At 36.2% G+C, this 18,881-nt stretch overlaps 1 protein-coding gene and 1 non-coding gene across 4 annotated transcripts; both read right to left on the reverse strand.

Annotated features, from left to right (window-relative positions):
• Positions 1-6,212: 6,212 nt before the first annotated feature.
• LOC120264354 (putative pentatricopeptide repeat-containing protein At3g49142) lies at positions 6,213-13,267 on the reverse strand. Of its 3 annotated transcripts, XR_005537408.1 has the most exons (3): positions 11,369-13,267; positions 8,475-8,719; positions 6,213-6,353 (listed from the first exon to the last, which is right to left on the reverse strand). XR_005537408.1 is itself a non-coding variant. In XM_039272163.1 (2 exons), the coding sequence occupies exon 1, from the start codon at positions 13,110-13,112 to the stop codon at positions 11,454-11,456; it is 1,659 nt and encodes a 552-aa protein (XP_039128097.1). In that variant the 5' UTR covers positions 13,113-13,267; the 3' UTR covers positions 7,598-8,719; positions 11,405-11,453. The 3 variants fall into 3 exon arrangements, 1 of the variants encoding a protein (XP_039128097.1); XR_005537407.1 differs by lacking the exon at positions 6,213-6,353 and having other exon boundaries at positions 7,598-8,719; XM_039272163.1 differs by lacking the exon at positions 6,213-6,353 and having other exon boundaries at positions 7,598-8,719; positions 11,405-13,267.
• Positions 13,268-17,843: 4,576 nt separating this feature from the next.
• On the reverse strand, positions 17,844-17,950 carry LOC120266113. Its single transcript, XR_005537956.1, has one exon. It is a non-coding gene; the product is annotated as a small nucleolar RNA R71 (small nucleolar RNA).
• Positions 17,951-18,881: the final 931 nt, after the last annotated feature.

Below are 18,881 nucleotides of genomic sequence, written 5' to 3' on the forward strand. Positions count from 1 at the left end.
TTGGTCTTAAGCAGTCATCAAGAAATAGAAAGGGGGTTATAGATACAATATCGGAAGTGGAGGTAGAAAATTAATATGTTACTATAGTTAGGCATGTTTTTTTTTCCTTGAATTTTACGGTAACATAAATTGTGATAATGAGTCAATGTTCACGGAGCAAGAACCTAGTTCATAAGCAGCAACCTATTTTCCTTGTTGAATGATGCAAATGAATCATTGTAGTCTAGTTACACAAAACACCCAACATTATCTACTGTGTCGCAATTGTGAAGTTCTAGATTTGAGTTCAATATTAGTGAAGCTTAATTAAATCGTCTCATGGCTATCGAAAGGGTATTTTGCCAGAGGATAACAATTTCCTCGAAAATTATAATCATATGAAGAAGAAGATGATAGCATTTGGCTTTGGGCATGTGAAAAGTGATGTATGTGAGAACAATTGCATGCTATCTTATAAAGAATTTGAAGAGTTGGAGTACCACTCAATATGTGGTCATCCTCATTGCAAACCAAGTTTATGAAAACATAGATGTCTTCTTGAGATCTTCAATAGATGAGCTGCTAATTTTGGTGGGGGTTGGAGTTCGAACTTTTGATGAAAGAAATTTTTCACTTCATGTATCATTATTGTTGATAATTAGTGGCTTTTCAGCACATGGTGCATTATCCTGATAGGGCACTCAAAGGAAATTATCTTGCCCTTATTACATGGCAAATTTGGAGACATTTAATTCTAAACATGTGAAAAAAAAAACGTGTTTATTTTTTTTTGTGTCATCGATAGTTCTTGCCGCATAATCATTCCTTTCGAATGAAAAGAGAAATTCAAAAAGAGAGTTGATTATGATCCTCCTATTGATAGATTATCATGTGAAGACATTAAGAGAGAAATTGATGACTTTCCAGATCTGACATTTGGTTCAAAATGTCATCAAGGGAAATCTAGGGATTATGGGTTAACTCATCATTGAGCAAAAAAAAAGTATTTTTTGAGAGTTGCTGTGTTGGAATACAAATTAGATTTGTCCTAATTTGGATGTTATGCATTTTAAGAAAAATGTGTTTGCCAATATATTTTTAATACCATGATGGGCATTAAAGGAAAAAAAAAAAAGATAATGTAAAGGCTTGATTAAGATGTAGCAAAGTATTGTAAATGTACGGTTTTACATTTGGTTAATACGAATGGAAAAAATATAAGCCTGCAGCTACATATGCTTTAACTGAGGATCGATATTGGGTATTCACTTAGGTAAAAATCTCAAACTACCTGATGGTTTTGTCTCCAACGTAGGGAAATATTTTAACATAGAAGAGGGAAAGGTTTATGCAATGAAAAGTCATGATTGTCATATGTTTATACAGCGATTGCTTCCGATTACTTTTTTGTGATTTAATGGCTACTCCAACTTGTGATACAATTATTAAGTTTACCAATTTCTTTTGATATTTTTTTTCTCCACTAAAATAACTACTGATCATATGAAATTATTGGAAAAAATATATTGAAATAGTTTGTAAATTAAAAAGATTTTTTTACATGGCTTTTTCGATTCAATAAAGCATTTAATAATCCACTTACTTTATTAGGCTAAAGTGGATAGACTAGTTCATTATCGTTGGATGTATGCATTTGAAAGGTATAAAATTTGTACAATTAGTATTTTGGCAAGCTAAATGTTTAATATCTTGTATACTAAATTAAATTTATTTGGTTATGACTCTTACGTTTCAACATCACCTAAAAAGGAAATTGAAAATATCTTGCATGTGTTGAAGTGTATGTGAAGTATATATTATTGAGGAAATTATATTCTTTTGTGCTTTGTATTTTAAAAAGGATGTACAACAAGGTTCAGTCAGGTCAAGAGCAACATAATGATGATGGAGGTGAGGTGGATCACATGGGACATTTTTTTTTTTTTAATTTTCAGACAACCTAGACCCCCCTTGGACCAAAATAACTAATACTCAATATTTGACAACAAATGAGAACTTGGCTCTAGAAATCTATGTCCTAATGAATTGTGAAGGACCGGTTGCATAAATTAAGTAATATTTATTTCTTTATATTCAACTATTTAGTATTAAAAATACTACTTACCTTAACTCATATACCACATGATTTAGGACATTTGATGATACAGTAAGAAGGGATACGCCATATATTACCAATAATGAAATGGAAAAAGTACAAGATACACATTTATATTATGGTTTAAGCAATATATAAGTTTTAAACTGTGTCCTTAATCATTCTTTTTTATATAAATTAAATTATTGAAATTTGATATTCCTCTTTGGTCCAAGAATATATTTATGCAACTAGTCTTTGTATTGTTCAACTCACTCTTGGTTCCATCTTATTGGTAATATGCTACAGAGGTAACTTTTGTGAATGGTTTCAAGTTTCATACCAATGAATATAACCATAATCGATCAACACTATAGGTATGCATGAAATGGAGTTGTCATAATGATTATGATCAAGACTTTCATGGTGTCCTGATAGATATAATCGAGTTTTAGAGTATTTTGGGATTGGAAATTTAATCATACTTTTAATTGTCAATAGTTTGATATAGATAAAGTAGGTTATTTGGATCTCCAACATAGGCTGTGGAAGTTAACTATAAATTAGTACTTGCTAGTAATGAAACATTGTGTTAACCAAGTTTACTAAAACCCTTTTCTCTTGACAATACGAAATCATCAAAATTGCTGGATTGTGTTTAAAACCAAGGTAAGAAGTAGATTTCACATTTCTATTAGTGATGGAGAAGTACTTGATTTAAATGAAGGGGTTTTCCAAGAAGTTTAAGTGTCTACTCCAAAAAATATTGTCGATACAGAAGATATTGACAACGAAAGAATGCTTGTTCATGATAATATAGAAGAAATAGATGAAGTCTTAGAAGAAGAAGAAGATGATTAGGAACATGTCTGTGTTATATTAAGATGATCACTACATATTTATATGCTTCTGATGAAGATTATTGATTGACTTTGTTACTAAATACTTGTTTAAAATATTTGTGCACGTATAGTCAGAATTAAAGTTTGTTATTAAATAGATTTTTATTGTTCTATTAAATATATCACGTCTAAGCTAAAAACTTTAATGTGCTTGTGATAAATATTATTGATTGACTTTGTAGTTATTGAAAATTTTTAAATAACCTATGCACTTATAAATAGAGTATTAATTTTTTATACTAAAATAGTATCTAACTATTTTATTCAAGATATCATGTCTATGCACTTGTTAATTTTTTTTTATAAATCATAGATTTGCAAAATAAAAACAAAGTTTTTTTTTATTCATTTTGAGGATATATAGGTTCTCTAGTTAATAAAAACAAAAAAAAGAAAAAAAAGAAAAACCCATCAACAGTGTTAACTTTTCCTTATTTAGTAAAGAGAAAATCATCATTTTATTTAGAAGTCGGCCTGTATGTCATAAAATCATTAATCTCTAAAAGAAAACTTAAAATCAAGTTGGAAATCATTTTTTTATGCCACGTGTCAGATTTTTACATGAATTGATGATTTTGTCCCTACCAAATATAGAAAAGTTAACATCATTAATAGTTTTATCTCTATTTGTTAATCGGAAAAACCACATACCCTCAAACCTTAAAAATAATAATAATAATCTATATGGCTATTTTGCAAATCTATGAAATCATAATTTTTTTTTTTTTTTAATTTTCTCTTATTTTATTCATGCTAAAACGAAGTTTAACTCATATAAACCAATACTAATTTATTATATTGTTATAGGAAATTCGTTGACCATAAAATTGTCAGAAGAGTTACAAGAGTCTATACATCTTTTAACTTTAGTGATGAATGGCCAACCTAGAAAAGTTACCTAATGTTACTAAAGACGATATGTGGGCTAAATTTTAAATCCTTATCGGCTTTTAATTTCCTTTTTTTTTTAAACATATGTAGTATGCAATGTTTATGTAATTTTTTTTACATAGTTTTCAACATACTTTATGTGCCAGTTAGTGAAATAGCATGTTATCATGCCAATTATTCATATTCGTTCAAACTTGCAGTTACAAACTTAGCATCTCTACAAATTGACCTTCACTGGGATTGTAGAGTTTTACTTATCATTTAAAGATAGCTATTTATTTGATGATGACCTTTTCTACCAATGCAGTATTCTTTCAACTATGGTGAAATAGTAGAATTTTTATTATCATTTCAATGTTATCAAGCATATTTGTTTTCTTATTTTCTTTCTTGAATTTGATTCTACTCTTAGTTCTACGTTTGCCTTCTTGAATAAAAATGCTTGTACTTTGATTGGGAAATTATTTATGAAGTTGTTAAGTTTTCTCCATTAAATCCATCTTAACATCTTTATTTCTTTTTAGTTTTCATCAACATATTACGAGAAATAGAAAATAATTCTTGAGTAGATTGTTTGGTAAGGGAACACTTGCCTTTAGAAAACCAAAATATGATAGACGTCTATTTCATATAAATAGTTTACTAGCTTCCTACTTTGAATGACCATACTTATTTACTTTGAATGATCATACTTATATATTGTGTTTTGTTTTGGTTATGTTAATAACATTTAATTTACCTATATATTATTTGTTAGGCAAAATTTGTGGCGCTTACAGATAAAACAAACATTGTGAAAAAAAAAATTTGGGGCACTATATGCAAAGAACGGTTTAAAGAAATAATGGAAGAGGAAATGAGTCAGCGAAGAAGAATTTGGGTGTTATTGATATTATAGAATGCAAAGGGTATAATGAATATTGGATAAGAGTTGATATTTGGCATCGACTAATTGATAATGTTTGGAATACTAAAGCCTGCAAAAATTAAATTCATAAAACCAAGCAAAAGAGGAACACGAGAAAGACCCAAACATTATCCAACATTTTGGCAGATCGATTTCTTTTTTGCTTCATATGGAGGAATTAAATTCATAAAATCAAGCAAAAGAGGAACAGAGAAAGACCCAAACATTATCCAACATATTGGCAGATCGATTTCTTTTTTGCTTCATGTGGAGAGGATAGTATACATAATTTTTATTGCTTAAAGTAGTTTTTTTGCTAAGTTTTTTATTTATCTTTTGCTTGTACTTGTATGATCATGAGTACCTTATTTCATAACTATGTGTAGCCAACACAATTAAATCAAAAAATAACATAAGGAGAACTATTTAACCACTCCCACAAATGTGAGCAGGGTGTGGTGATTCTATCGATCATAAATATGTTAATGTACGTGATTTTATTTCATAGTTTCTTGTATTTAATTCTATTAAATTTATTTTACTAATATGTTTACAATTGTTCTTCTGTTTTGTTATGTTTGTCCGACACTAACACAAACTATATGTATATGTACCAATCTTATACTTTATTGAGTCAAAAGTATGATACCCATGAATCTTGTCATCTTGAGTTTGACCCATAAGCTTGGTGTGATGTTTTAGTTAGCAAGGGTTCATCTCTACTCAACTTGTTCTATTTTAGTTTGTCTTAGTTATCTCCTATCTTAGAAGATAACTAATGTGGGCTCTAATCTTTGTGCGACACTGATGGTGAGCGCACACACGCTAGAAAACGCATACACGACTTTCTGCCCGCAAGTGCATGGGTTATCAAATAATAAACCTCTTGGGCAAGCACAAGAGAGTCGTACTCTCTTAGGGTTCCAAGATATAATATTACTTCCTCCTAGGCAGTAATATCTAGTCTACCAAACGGAGAGGTTGTTGTTTACAAACACAAAATTAACTTTGAATAACATTGGACTTGATTTTTTATTTTTAATTTTTTTGGTAATGAATAAATGATTTTAGACCGAGTTAAGAAGAGTGGCCATGTGGCCTTCTTTAATGGCATGCCATGTTAGTGTATTCAGATGGGTGCAATGAATTGGTATTAATATAATAAATATGGTGTAAATATCATCAAATTTTCCCAAAGTCCCCTTCTGAGTGATCAAAATGATACAAATTGAAGTTCGATATTCAAAATGAAAAATGACCATTGTATGGTACCCACTCAAGATATTTAACCAAATTTAGGGAGTTATTACAAGCTTGTAATATAGAAGAATTACAGGAAATGATAGATCATTTAACTCTAAAATTTCAAAAATACAATGAGGAATTACATATCTAAAATTAAGAATTTTACACTTTACAAAAGTATGAAATACTGGAAAGATGATCTCAAATATTGGGAAGTTATAATCCTATGGCAAAACGATCTTATGAAACAAGTGGAGAATTTAGAACATCAAGGTAGTTCATCCATAAGGATAGGAACTGAGAAAGGAGAATCATCCAGAAGCCAGAATTAGACCTGATTATGGAAAAACAATCCATTAATCAACCTGAAGCAATACAATCTTTTTATGAAAATCAAGGAATCTATCTACAAGATATCCTGATAGATGGAAAAAGGTTTCTAATAATTACAAAGAAATCATTTAAGTTAAAACATGAAGACGGTTTTAGAACCAGTGTTACAGACAAAATTAAGAAAAGAAAACATGTAATATATTGCGGTAAAAAGACCGGAGAAATACCTATGGACGCTGAACTTACATCTAATGAGATGACTATACCCTTAATGGCTAGAAGGGATATATCACAGCAATTAGAAGAAATTCCTATCAAAGAAAAGAATAACATAGGATACTTGTATGTCAGAGCAATCCGAATAATCTTTAAAGCATTCTTTCGAGAAGGCAATGATAGTCCATTAGAAGCTGCCATTCTCGATAATAGACTAATTAAACCAACTAATGCAATCACTGGAATAGTGCAAGGCAATCTAGCCTATAAAAAGTTTGTATTTACAGTATGTCCGAAATATAGTGTTCAGTCTACTTGACCAGCACTTTGATAAAGCTTTTACTCTACTACAAGACTAAAAATACCAAAATTTGATGAGAATGCATGCTACACATTACCCTACTTCTTTTGAAGTTAGTTATGCTCTAAGTAATACACATCATAGTGAATCTTTTGAGGATAAGGAATTTATATCAGTACCAGAGTTATTCAAATCAATAAATTAAATTCATCCTACTGAATTCATTAGGAATATAGAAATATCTAAATCCTCCACACTAGATATTTCTGAAAAGCCTATGATACGGTGTAATGAAATGCCTAGAAAATCCTTTAGACTTGAAGAAAATAAACTACATCTAGGAGAGAGTAGCAAGCCTTTACTACTACAACCGTTACCAGTAGAACACCAATAGAAATTAGACAATTATTTTTATTTTTGTCAAAAGAATTGTAAAATAAAGGGTGAATACAATGATGGAATGGATTGGCATATCACTGATATCCAAATAGACACAGGATCTATGGCGAGTTTCGTACCGAAACATTTACAGCCTAATAAGTTAAAACTACTTTCACAAAAGGATACACATACAAAAGTTTTAAATGGACAAATGTATCCAGTATGCACCAAGATAACGGAGATGCACATTTAGGAAGAAATATCCATCAAATAAAGGCATTATATGAACATTAAACATGAACAATTATCAAAAGCATGAAAGTTTAAGATAATTCCCAAGCTTCATCTTATAAATAAGGAAAGCTTTTCTTACAAGTAGGCAAAGATGCCCAGTTGGGCAGCAACATTGATCAGAAAAAGGTATTGTACAAGCATAAGGACAAACACAAATAGTTATCAAAAGAACCCATTCTTAAGATCCACCTCAAGCTTCATCTGGTACATAAGGAACGCTGTTTCTTACAAGTGATCACAATCATGTTTATTGTGAGAGCCATTTATCGATTAAACAATGAACCCAACAAAAAAAAAGGCAGAAATAAACCAAAGGTATTTGCTGTAACATGAACTCATGCAGTTAAACCCAGATTAGTTTTTGAATCTCAAATTCTTTGGAATAATTGGCGCCAAAATACGGTAAGTGACACTGATCATGACAAAGGATTAAGTTGGTCGACATAATCCTAGCTGAATGTTGAACAAAATATGGCATATGCTAAGGCATATTTTTATTTGCACATTGTTAGTTGCTACTAATGAATATAATCTGTGCTAAAGCTTCTTGAAGGCATTTAGAAATTTTATGAGGACCACACCAAATAATGAAATATCTAAAACCAATCCAGTACATGCACAGCCCTGGTAATTTGCCCAGATGAGTTAAGTTTTCAACAATTGGTGTAACTGCTCCATTAGATTAGCCCAAAGAGTTAACCCTTGAACAGAATGAACCAAAATGAACGTTTGTGTCCTTATGCTAATTTCCTGCCAGTGTATCTCTCTAGTCCCTTTACTCCCTTTTAAAAAGATCACCTGCTACCACAATTTTCTAGTCCAGTGGAAGCGCAACACCATTATACCAATACATGACTAAAAAACACATACTATGCCAAGCTGATACAGCGTTTAGAACTATCAAATGAAGTATTTATGTTCACAACTTACGGTCAATATGTTGTCATGCTCTTCCAAGATAATAGTAATGATTGCTTGAGCATTGTTAGCAGCATTTGCTGCTGCCAGTAGCTGAGCAGAATTTATCACCATTTACATTAAAGTCATCATCCAGCTCACATTGACCAGCTAAAAGTGGCCGCAATAACAATGGTGCAATGCAGGCAGCAACAGCAGATGGAGTCATTTGGTTGTTAGATGTATGAGCAGCAATTGTGTGCATCATTCTCATAATCCTGGGGATCAAGACACATAAAAAGAATATACATTCACAACAATAAAATAAAGAGGGAAATGACTACAAATCAATGAATAGACAACTAGAAACAGTGAGATCGAAGGAGCATAAAAGTTAACAGTTTACAGCATCTATTTGAAAAATGAAATTTATGCATTTTCATGCATGATATTTTCTGTAACAACAACAATAAATCTGAGCAATACCATCATCTTAGCCACTCCATAATTGCTTCATTTAAAAGGGAACTTTTATAGCAAGTCTTGAGTACAAACAAAACAGGTCAAAAGCCTTAAGCAGTTCCAAATTTCAACAAGAGTCTAGTATGTGTGCATCACAGTCTCACAGATGGTAGACAAGCAGTTGAAAGCATAATACAACTAAATGGAATAAACAACCCAAAAACTAAATGAGATGTTTTTCATTTGAAGCACTAGTGACAGGAACCAAAGCACTCATCACAGGAAGTTCAATTTTTTGCAAGCTAAAGGCTCAAAGCATATGTGATACATAAAAAATAATATCAATAATTAGTGAGTAAAATAATCCTTGATACCGCAGAACCTTAACAAGCTGCTAGAGCTAGCATAGAACTAATGTACATGACATAAACTGTTATAAATCCATGTATATTGTTAGGAAGTTTGTTGACTTATATGTTATTCTTATCAGTGCTCTAGGAGTTAGTTCCCATTCTTTAAGAGATTGTGAGGCTGTTGGCCTATCCACTGACTATATAAACTCTATCTACTGCTATGAATTAATACAAGAAGAAGTATTCTTTTCCTCCTGAAATAACAGTGTTTGTCAAATTTCTCACCTCTTAATTGCTTATATGGTATCGAAGCTTGTAAGTGAGTAAAGGGTTGGGAGAAACAATGCCTGGATTAAGCAGTGATTCAAGGAGAGAGGCAATCCCTGATCTCTCTGACTCTACACCTAAAATTAATCCCACTGTTATTGCCAAAACCTCTTGCACCACTTTACAGATAACGAGCCACAAACTTAATGGCAAATTGTATCTTCAACGGTCTAGGTCGACTGTCATGCTTATTCGTGGGAAAGGTAAGATGAATTTTTTAGATGGCTCAATTACCAGACCTATCACCAAAACTGAATACCCTAATTGGGGTTCAAATAATTTTATGGTTATGGCATGGTTAGTTCATTCCATGGAAGAGAGTAGTGGAGATACCTACCTCTTTTACACCACTGCGAAGGAAATATGGGGTGCCATGTCCTTGCATATTCTGACCTCGAAAACTCTTCACAATTATTCAAGTTACGGAACCGGGCCAAGAACCTTCGCCAAGGCAACTTAGGGATAACTCAATATGTTTCCCTTTTACGCAAACTTTGGCAAGAGGTTGATCCTTTTACAGCGTGCTCATGGAAAGATCCAAAAATGCTGTTTTGTTTTAAAACATGCTAGACAAAAACTGTACTTACAATTTTCTAGCTGGCCCGAATAAGGAACTAAACAAGGTACTTGGTTGAATCCTTAGTCTCCGTCCTTTTCCACCTATTGATGAGGTTTTTGCTAAGGTCAAAGGGAGGCACATAGATGCCATGTCATGCTCAGTGACACTCCTCTTGCTACAAGACAACAACCCTTGCTGCTCGATCTTCAAATTCCAATCGTTCAATTCCCAAGCATGACAACTACCACAAACCTTTTCACCCGAAGGATGCTTGCTGGAAATTACATGGAAAGCCAGACAACTGGGCTCCCAATGGCCTCAAGAGGCAATCACAGGACCAACCCACAAATTCGATGGAGTTTGCGAACTCTAAATTTAGCCAATTTCTCAGCTGCTCAACTGGAACAACTTTGCAGCCTTCTCTTTTCTAACCCGACACCTTCAACATTGCTAATGGCACAGTTAGGTGTTTATGTCTCTCATGCAAATGGTCTACAAGATCTAGGTGAGTTTTGCATAGTAGACTTTAGTGATTCTGATCATATGACTAGCTGTGCACATTTCTTTTTGACCTATTCACCTAGTTCTGGTAATCATCGATTTACCTTGATGGCTCTTTTTCAACTAATCTATGTAGAATTTGGCACTTATCAAACTCACACACACTTAACCCTTTGCTAGCCCTCAAGCAAAGAGTCACATGATAATATAGGAAGAATGATTAATGTACCTCGGGCGTAAAAGGGAACAGGTGTCTAAAAAAAAGTCAAAAAGACACCTGAAGGGTGAAGCAACACATGTAAGCTCCAAAGAAAAATGAAAAGTTCACTCCATTTTTTCATCCCGGGATGTGTGTACTAGCAATTATAAACATTGACAAGGTATGAAAGCAATTTTCTTTTTCTTTTTACAATAAAATTAAAGCTTTCATCAGTCTTAGGTTTTTTTGTCCTAAGCCCAGACTAGATGGTTAACAATCCTCAAAAAGAGGCACTATCTTTTGTTTTGAACATTATGCCCCAACAATCTAGGGGAGGAGGAAATTCAAAAGTGAGTGAAAGTCCTACGCTTGACAATGAATCCTGATTCATTAAGCTTTTTTAAAGAGGAGGAAACAATTAAGTTTTGTTCTAGAGGAGGAAACAAGAAGCATTTGTTGAAAAGCATTTGCGAATTTATAATGAAAAATAATTACAATAAAAACATTTAACCATAAAATATGTTACCAGGAGGCTAAGCAAAGACTGCAAACTGTATCTCACCCCTTCAAAATGGAAAGGCAGACCCGTATTGAAAGGTAGAGAGATACTTCTAGAATGAATCATCATGTGAAATGAACTGTTTAGAAATGATGCCATTTAGGCTCATCACCATCGCATATATCTCATCCGCATGACCATGCGACTCATCAGCCATACTGAAAGTATGAACAGAATTCCCAACCTCAACCCAACTATATGCCACTCTTTTCTTCAATCCTACATCTCTCATTTGAGTTCTCAACTGGGCCATTTCACTCCATCGGCCATTCTCTGCATAAACATTTGACATTGCCACATGATATCCAGCATCGACACTAGTTGAGTTCAATTTCATCAGGTTTTCATTGGCAATCTCTGCTAGCTTAGCATTAGAGTGGACTTTACAAGCACTTAAAAAAGCTCCCCATATATCTCTTGTGGGTTCTGCTGGCAAGTTCTTAATGAACAAAAATGCATCTACCAAGTACCCAGCCCGACCAAGCATGTCAACCATGCAAACATAGTGCTGCTGACGTGCCACAATTTTGTATTCAGAAATCATAATATCATAAATGTATCTGCCCTCAGTTACCAACCCGCCATGGCTACAGGCCGAAAGGATACAAGTTAAAGTAATCTCATTAGGTCTTACATCTGAAACCCTCATCCGATGGAAAAGACTTAAGGCTTCATCAGAATATCCATGCATTCCATATCCAGCCATCATTGCATTCCACAAACCTGCATCTTTTACAACCGCCTTCTCAAAGATGCATCTAGCTAGCACCAATTTCCCACATTTTGCATACATGTCCACAAGAGCGCTAATAATTAACAAATCCAACTCCATACCATTCCTAATCACATAAGCATGAGCTTCTTGCCCTGGTTTCAAAACAGCAGCCTGGCCAAACATTGGCAGAATTGTACACAGGCTCACTTTGTCAGGCCTTAAACTAGCTTCTTGCATTTGATACAATTGAAACAACGAGTCACAGATGAGCCCCTCACGAGCAAGCCCGGACATCAAAGCATTCCAGGTAACTACACTATCTGCCATACCCAACTCTCTCATCTTGCCAAACATATCAAGAGCCTCAGCAACACAACCCGATCGCAAATATCCATCCACCATAGCGGTCCAAACATATGCATCTCTCCAAGGCATCAACCCAAACTGCTTGACCGCAAAATCTAAACTTCCACATTTAGAGTACACAGACAAAATATCTGTACCCAACCGCAAATCAGATTCCAATCCAGAGACCAAAACATGAGCATGAACAAGCTTACCACAACTCAAAAAATTCACTGCAACACATGCCTTGAGCAGTATACTAAAAGTAACAACATCTGGCAACACTTCACCAGCAGATAACATCTGCAAATACAACTTGAAGACAGCACTATAATGTTCTTCATCAACATAGGCACTCAATATGTGATTGTAAGCATGGGTGGTTCTCTTAGGCAAAAAGTCGAACACCTTACGGGCACACTGAAGACCAGAGATTGACAAGTAGGACGAGATGAGTTTGCATGACAGCACTGATTTGAAAGAGAGGCCATTAGTGATTATGAGAGCATGGAGTTGTTGGAGGGGTGGGAGTGCAATAGAAGGCTGAGTGAGAGATTTTAGAAGGGCTTCATAGCTTGTAAACGTCGTTAATGGCGGGTTCCACGAGGGCCTTGCGAGTTGGCGCGCTCTCAAGTGGAGTACTATTCTCATAACAAGAGAGATTTGTGAACATGTGGAATCCACCGATTCGGAGGGTCTTATGATGGGTGTCCAGCTCAATCGGCACGTATCTTAAATAATTGAATTAATTTCTAGTATTTTCTTTATTCTTTCGGGTAACATGCTTTGTTATGGTTTTGGTAACGCAATCATTTTCTAGAAAACAAGTATAGTGCCGTAAAAAAGTAATAATAATAATAACAATAATTAAAAATAGGGGCATTTTTAAACAATATTGTTAGAGTATATACATTGTGTGCATATTTTATACAGATATACCCTTGAGTATACATACTTGTATATACTCTTATTGTATATATATGGGCTAGTTTATTCTAATGATACTCACACTCCATTTGCTCATACCTTTATATATTCTATCATGGTATCAGTTGCCGGGCAGCCGATCTTGTCGAAATCTTGTTCAGTCCGGTCTATGATGCCAACGTCATTTCTTCAATTCCTTTTTGCAGGAAATTTGTAGGCCCTCGACGTGATTTGATAACTCTCCGACGAGTTTTGTCTCACTGGATCTTTGCCCGAATCATTGCAGAATTTTAGTCCGGTTTGTAACGTTGATGTTAGTCTGGTCCTTTATTGCCGATGTCGACATTTGCTTGTTTTCTTCCGGTTGCCGTCGTCAGTGCTCGCCCGCCATCGTGATCCCGCAACAAACCGTCATCAGTCCTTGTCATTGATTGTTTTTTCTCTCGCCGTTGATAAGTTTATCACCGTCATCCAAGATCTAGCATCTCCCGGTCACGAAGACGTTGCCATCGTCACCACTACGCTCGCCTCCTATTCACCACAACATCTACCTTCACGAGGGCGCGGGATCCAAAGCTTGCACATTTCCAAAGCTTGGACATTTCTTGGTGGCGAGCATCATCAGTAAAAGCCAGCCGCCCAACATCTTTTAGTGGTTTTATTAAATTATTCTGATGTAACTGTTATTTTAATATATATATATATATATATATAAAGAAAAAACACATGTTTGAAGGTGTAATTGGCTTCATTGTGCTCAACTGAATACACAAAGTAGAGGGGCACAAAGGCAGTCACACTCACATGTTCCGACTTGTGCAACATTGTCAAGAGCTTCATCAATGTGGTTTCATTGAAGACGTGACATGATCTACCGCATTGATGTGAACATATTCATGCGGCCTCGATGAAAAGAGTTAACTCGGCAAAATCACTATAGCAGTTACTATTCACAGCTTGTAACTGTTTACATTTACTTTCGATTTCATTGTTGATTTCGTATTGCTCCTTGGAGAGCTAAACCCCTAGTGGGTGCTTGCACTTGTAAACCTTAGGATGATTTTGTTTCATTGACTCTTATTATGTTTCCTTTAATTGATGTTTTAATTGAGTTTCAATCTCGTGTGCTTGTTGATTTGATTTTTCCTTAGAGTGACACTAGGGTTGAGAATCTCTCTAGGTAACCTTTTGAAGGGGTGACAACTTCATTAAGGTTAGACTTAACGAGATTGAAGAGGGTTGGGAGGGGGAGTCGAGAGCTAGTGAAACGTCCCCTTTCCCTTCCAACGTAATTGATAAGTGCTTGTGCGATATGAATGCGAAGCGTTCATTCCTTATGTTGAGCATTACTTTTCTCAGGTTTTTACACTAATATGTGTGTTTTTATGTTACTTTCGTGCAGGTAGGGTTGTGAGGCTAAGTATGAAAGAAAGAAGCCAATGTGGATTACAATGCACCAATTTTGTAGGAAATCTTGCTAAGGTTCAAACGCGTGAGACATAGGGTCGATGTGAGATGCTAGAGTGTGTGCCAACCTCCTCGTATTCGAGGTTTGGCACATCCATTTGGAGGGAGCACAAAGGCGATCACTCTCGGGCATTCCGACTTATGCACATAGAACAAGAGCTCCACCAACGTGCCTATCATTGAAGAAGCAAGTGATCCACGACGTGAACGTGTGCCCGTTTGCGTTACTCCGATGAAAGTATGGATTCGGGAAGCTATTCAGGCCGGATACTGTAGCGGAGAAATGTAGCAACACGGTAGCAAGTACTATAGCAGACCTTGCTCACTGGCCGTGAGAAAAGCGAGTTCGGAGAATCCACGCAGCGTGTGGAAATTATCCACGCGTGTGGAAATTACGCGACGGCGTGAAGCATCCACGCCCGTGTAGTCGCCCGATTCCAGCCCTATTTAAAGCCGAATCAGCCCCGATTTTTGTATTCTTTTCTCGATCTTTTCCCCAACTTGAGAGAGGGCTTCGACTATGGTTTTGAGGGATATTGGCCAAGGTTTTAGAGAGGTTCTACGGCTCCGACATCGTCATTCCTGAGGAAGAATGTTGGTAGGGGAGCTTCCGTCGAGGCGTATCCTATACCGGACGAGGGAATCCTTGGACAACGAGTAAAGGACTTTCCACAAGACCATCGACACGACTATCGAGGGGGTTTCTTTATGGATTTATTGCTTCTATATTCTATTTCTTTGATTGTACGTAGCTCCATGGAGAGCTAAACCCTTAGTGGGTACTTGGGTATTTGTGAACCCTAGGATGTATTCGTTTCTTTGAATCTCTTTATTATGCTTTTAATAAAATGATGTTGATTGTGAGTTCCAACCTTGAATGCCTGTTTGTATGAACATTTCCCCTAGAGTGACACTAGGGTTGAGATTTCTCGTTGGTAATCTTGTGAGTGAGTGACACACCACGAGCGTTAGACACAACTAGTTTGGAGAGGGTTGAGAGGGTGAGTCGAGAGGTACAGGAGCGTCCCCTTTCCCCTTCGACGTGATAGATTCTATCTCCGTTCCTCGAGTTCTTTGCGGCCATAATAGAGTGAATGGTCTAAGGGATGAACTTCAGCTGGGAGCTTAGTTGCAGCGTCACGTGAGTGAAGCGTTGAGGTGATCTTAGTATCTAGGGCTTAATCGTGAGTTAGGGGACCTTCCATCCGGACCAAAGGGTTAGGTCTATAATTAGGGAAGAGATTTATCACTTGGAATCCCTAGAGCTCATTGCAACTCTATACGAGTATGAGGTTGAGAGGTTATCTAATCTCTCCTCCGGGACATGTATAGAGTTAGGCATAGTTGACCTTAGATTTGGTACTATGTAATTAAGGATTTCCACGACTCACCATTGCATTGATTAGGAAGCATAATAGAGGGTTCTTGCACTTGAAACAATTATCCTAGGCGGAGCATTATCCGAGTACCCCATCTTTATCGATTGCCTTACCCCCTTTCTTTACTTTTGCTCTCTTACTTGTTGTTTTTATTGTTGAGAATTGAATCATTGTCACACTTATCATCATTGATTTTTATTCCCTATTCCCTGTGGATTCGATATCCGCTCACCCGGGATTATTACTTCGACAAACCCGTGCACTTGCGGGATATACGCAAGGGGATCTTGTTAGTAATTGATCCTACCTCCACGTTCCAACAGTTCTTTGTGGTCGCGACAGAGTGAAGTGCCAAGAGACAAACTTCACTGAGGCGTAGTTACGCGAGCAATAGAGTGAAGTACTGAAGTAATCCTTAGTGCTGGGGCTTAATCGTGACTAGCGGTCTTTCGCCTTGACCAAAATGTTAGATCTATACTAGGGAATATGGTTTATCACTTGGAATCCCTAGAGCTTCAAGCAGTCCCACACAGTATAAGGTGTTGAGAGTATTCGTTTCTGCCGAGGCATAATGTAGGGGGCTAATCACGGTTGACCTTATGTCTTTGGATTGCCACAACTCATTAAACTTTAAATAGGAGGCATAATATTAGTCTTGCACTTGAAACAATAGTCCAAGAGTGAGCATTGTTTGAGTACCCCAATTTACTATCAATTACCTCTCTTTCCTATTCTTGCTTGTTCTCTTTGCTCTTTACTTTTATTTGCACTAACACTTTGAATCAACATCACAACTTGGTTTTCACTATAGTTAAGTAGCAATACTTATGTTTCTGAGCAACTATTCCCTGTGGATTCGACTACCCACTCACCGGAATATTTTATTACTTCAACGACCCGTGCACTTACTGTAAACACACGCAAGGGGTGTGCCAATTTTTTGGCGCCGTTGTTGGGGATTAGGCATTTTGGAAGCATTTGCACTTTGCTATTTTAGCTATTCATCACTTGTTCTATTTCACACTTTCTTATTTTTCCATCGTTCTGATTTGATTTTCTTTCTTTCTTTGATTGCGGCTCCAGGTTATGACCTGAGGCAACCCTTCGACAGTGGTTGAAGGTGATTAGGAAATTAGAAGAAGAACTCACAAATTGGGAAAGGAATCTATATAAGAATAGACAAATCAAGCTGAGGTAGAAGTTGAAGGGTCTGATAATATGGGAAAACAGCATAAGCAATAGAGGACACTATTAGATTATATAAGACCCACAGTTCTTGGCACGTAGTCTAGTATTGTGCAGCCACCGATTATACCTCAGAGTTTTGAGCTCAAGCCAGGCTTTATCCAGATGTTACAGCAGTCCGCACAGTTTAATGGTTTGGTCGATGAGGATCCGAACAGCCATATCGAGAATTTCTTGGAAGTGTGTGACATGCTTAAGATTAATGGAGTCACAAATGATGTTATCAAGTTGAGGGCCTTCCCATTTTCCTTAAAAGGGAAAGCAAAGCAAACGGTTACATTCATTACTTAGAGTATCGATCACTACTTGTTAGAAGATGGTAGAAGCTTTCCTTGCCCAATATTTCCTTCCTTTAAAATCTGCAAAGCTTAGGAATGAAATATCCTCTTTTGTGCAAACGGAATTGCAGTCTCTTTTTGATATATGGGATAGGTTCAAGGATCTCCTGGGGAAATGTCCTTAGCATGGGTTCCCTGATTGAATGATTATCGATACTTTCTACAATGGTTTAAACTCAAGCACGAAGCAATTACTTGATGCTGCAGCAGAAGATACCTTGGCAGTAAGACTCCCAAAGAAGGCCGACAGCTCATTAAAGAAATGGCTATGAATAGTTATCAGTGGAACACATGAGACAAGAAGAAGGTAGCTGGACTTCATGAGATTGATGCGGTCTCATCATTGGCGTCCTAGGTTGAGTCCTTGAGTAAGAAGTTAGACACTCTAACTTCTCCTAGACTGGCAGCAGTGATGGGTTACACAGGGTGTGGGGGAAGAGATGCTTCATCTAATTGCCCTATTGCTATTGGTGGTACAACTTTAGTGGAACAGGTAAATTTTGTAGGAAATGAATTAAGAGGACAAGGAAATCCGCATAGCAATACCTACAATCCAGGGTGGAGGAGTCACCCAAACCTTTCTTGGAGTAATCAAGGGCAACAGAAAGCTATGGTACCACAGGGTTTCTAGCAACAACAACAAGCCATGAATATGGAGAACAGAGTTTCAGGGTTGGAGAAATGGATGAAAAATTTGGAGAAGGCTTTGACCAAGTTCATTCAATCTTCAGATATAAGATTTTAGTCCATTGAAACCACACTTTGCAACCACACTGCAACATTGCAAAACTTGGAGAACCAAGTGGGACAAATTGTAAACTCACTTTTGGAAAGACCTCAAGGGAGTTTGCCTAGCAACACGGAAACAAATCCAAGAGAACATGTGAAGGCGGTCACTTTGATAAGTGGTCGTAACGTTGAGAGTAGGCTCCCTACTGAGAAGACAATGGTTGAGTCACCCAAGGAAGTGGAGGTTGAGGAGAAAGCTAAAGAGAAGGAGGTGGCACCCCGCCCTTACAAGCCAAGAATTCTTTATCCTTTAAGGCTAAAGAATGACCAAAATG

This window comes from Dioscorea cayenensis, chromosome 7, assembly GCF_009730915.1.
Source record: "Dioscorea cayenensis subsp. rotundata cultivar TDr96_F1 chromosome 7, TDr96_F1_v2_PseudoChromosome.rev07_lg8_w22 25.fasta, whole genome shotgun sequence".
NCBI lineage: Eukaryota > Viridiplantae > Streptophyta > Magnoliopsida > Dioscoreales > Dioscoreaceae > Dioscorea > Dioscorea cayenensis.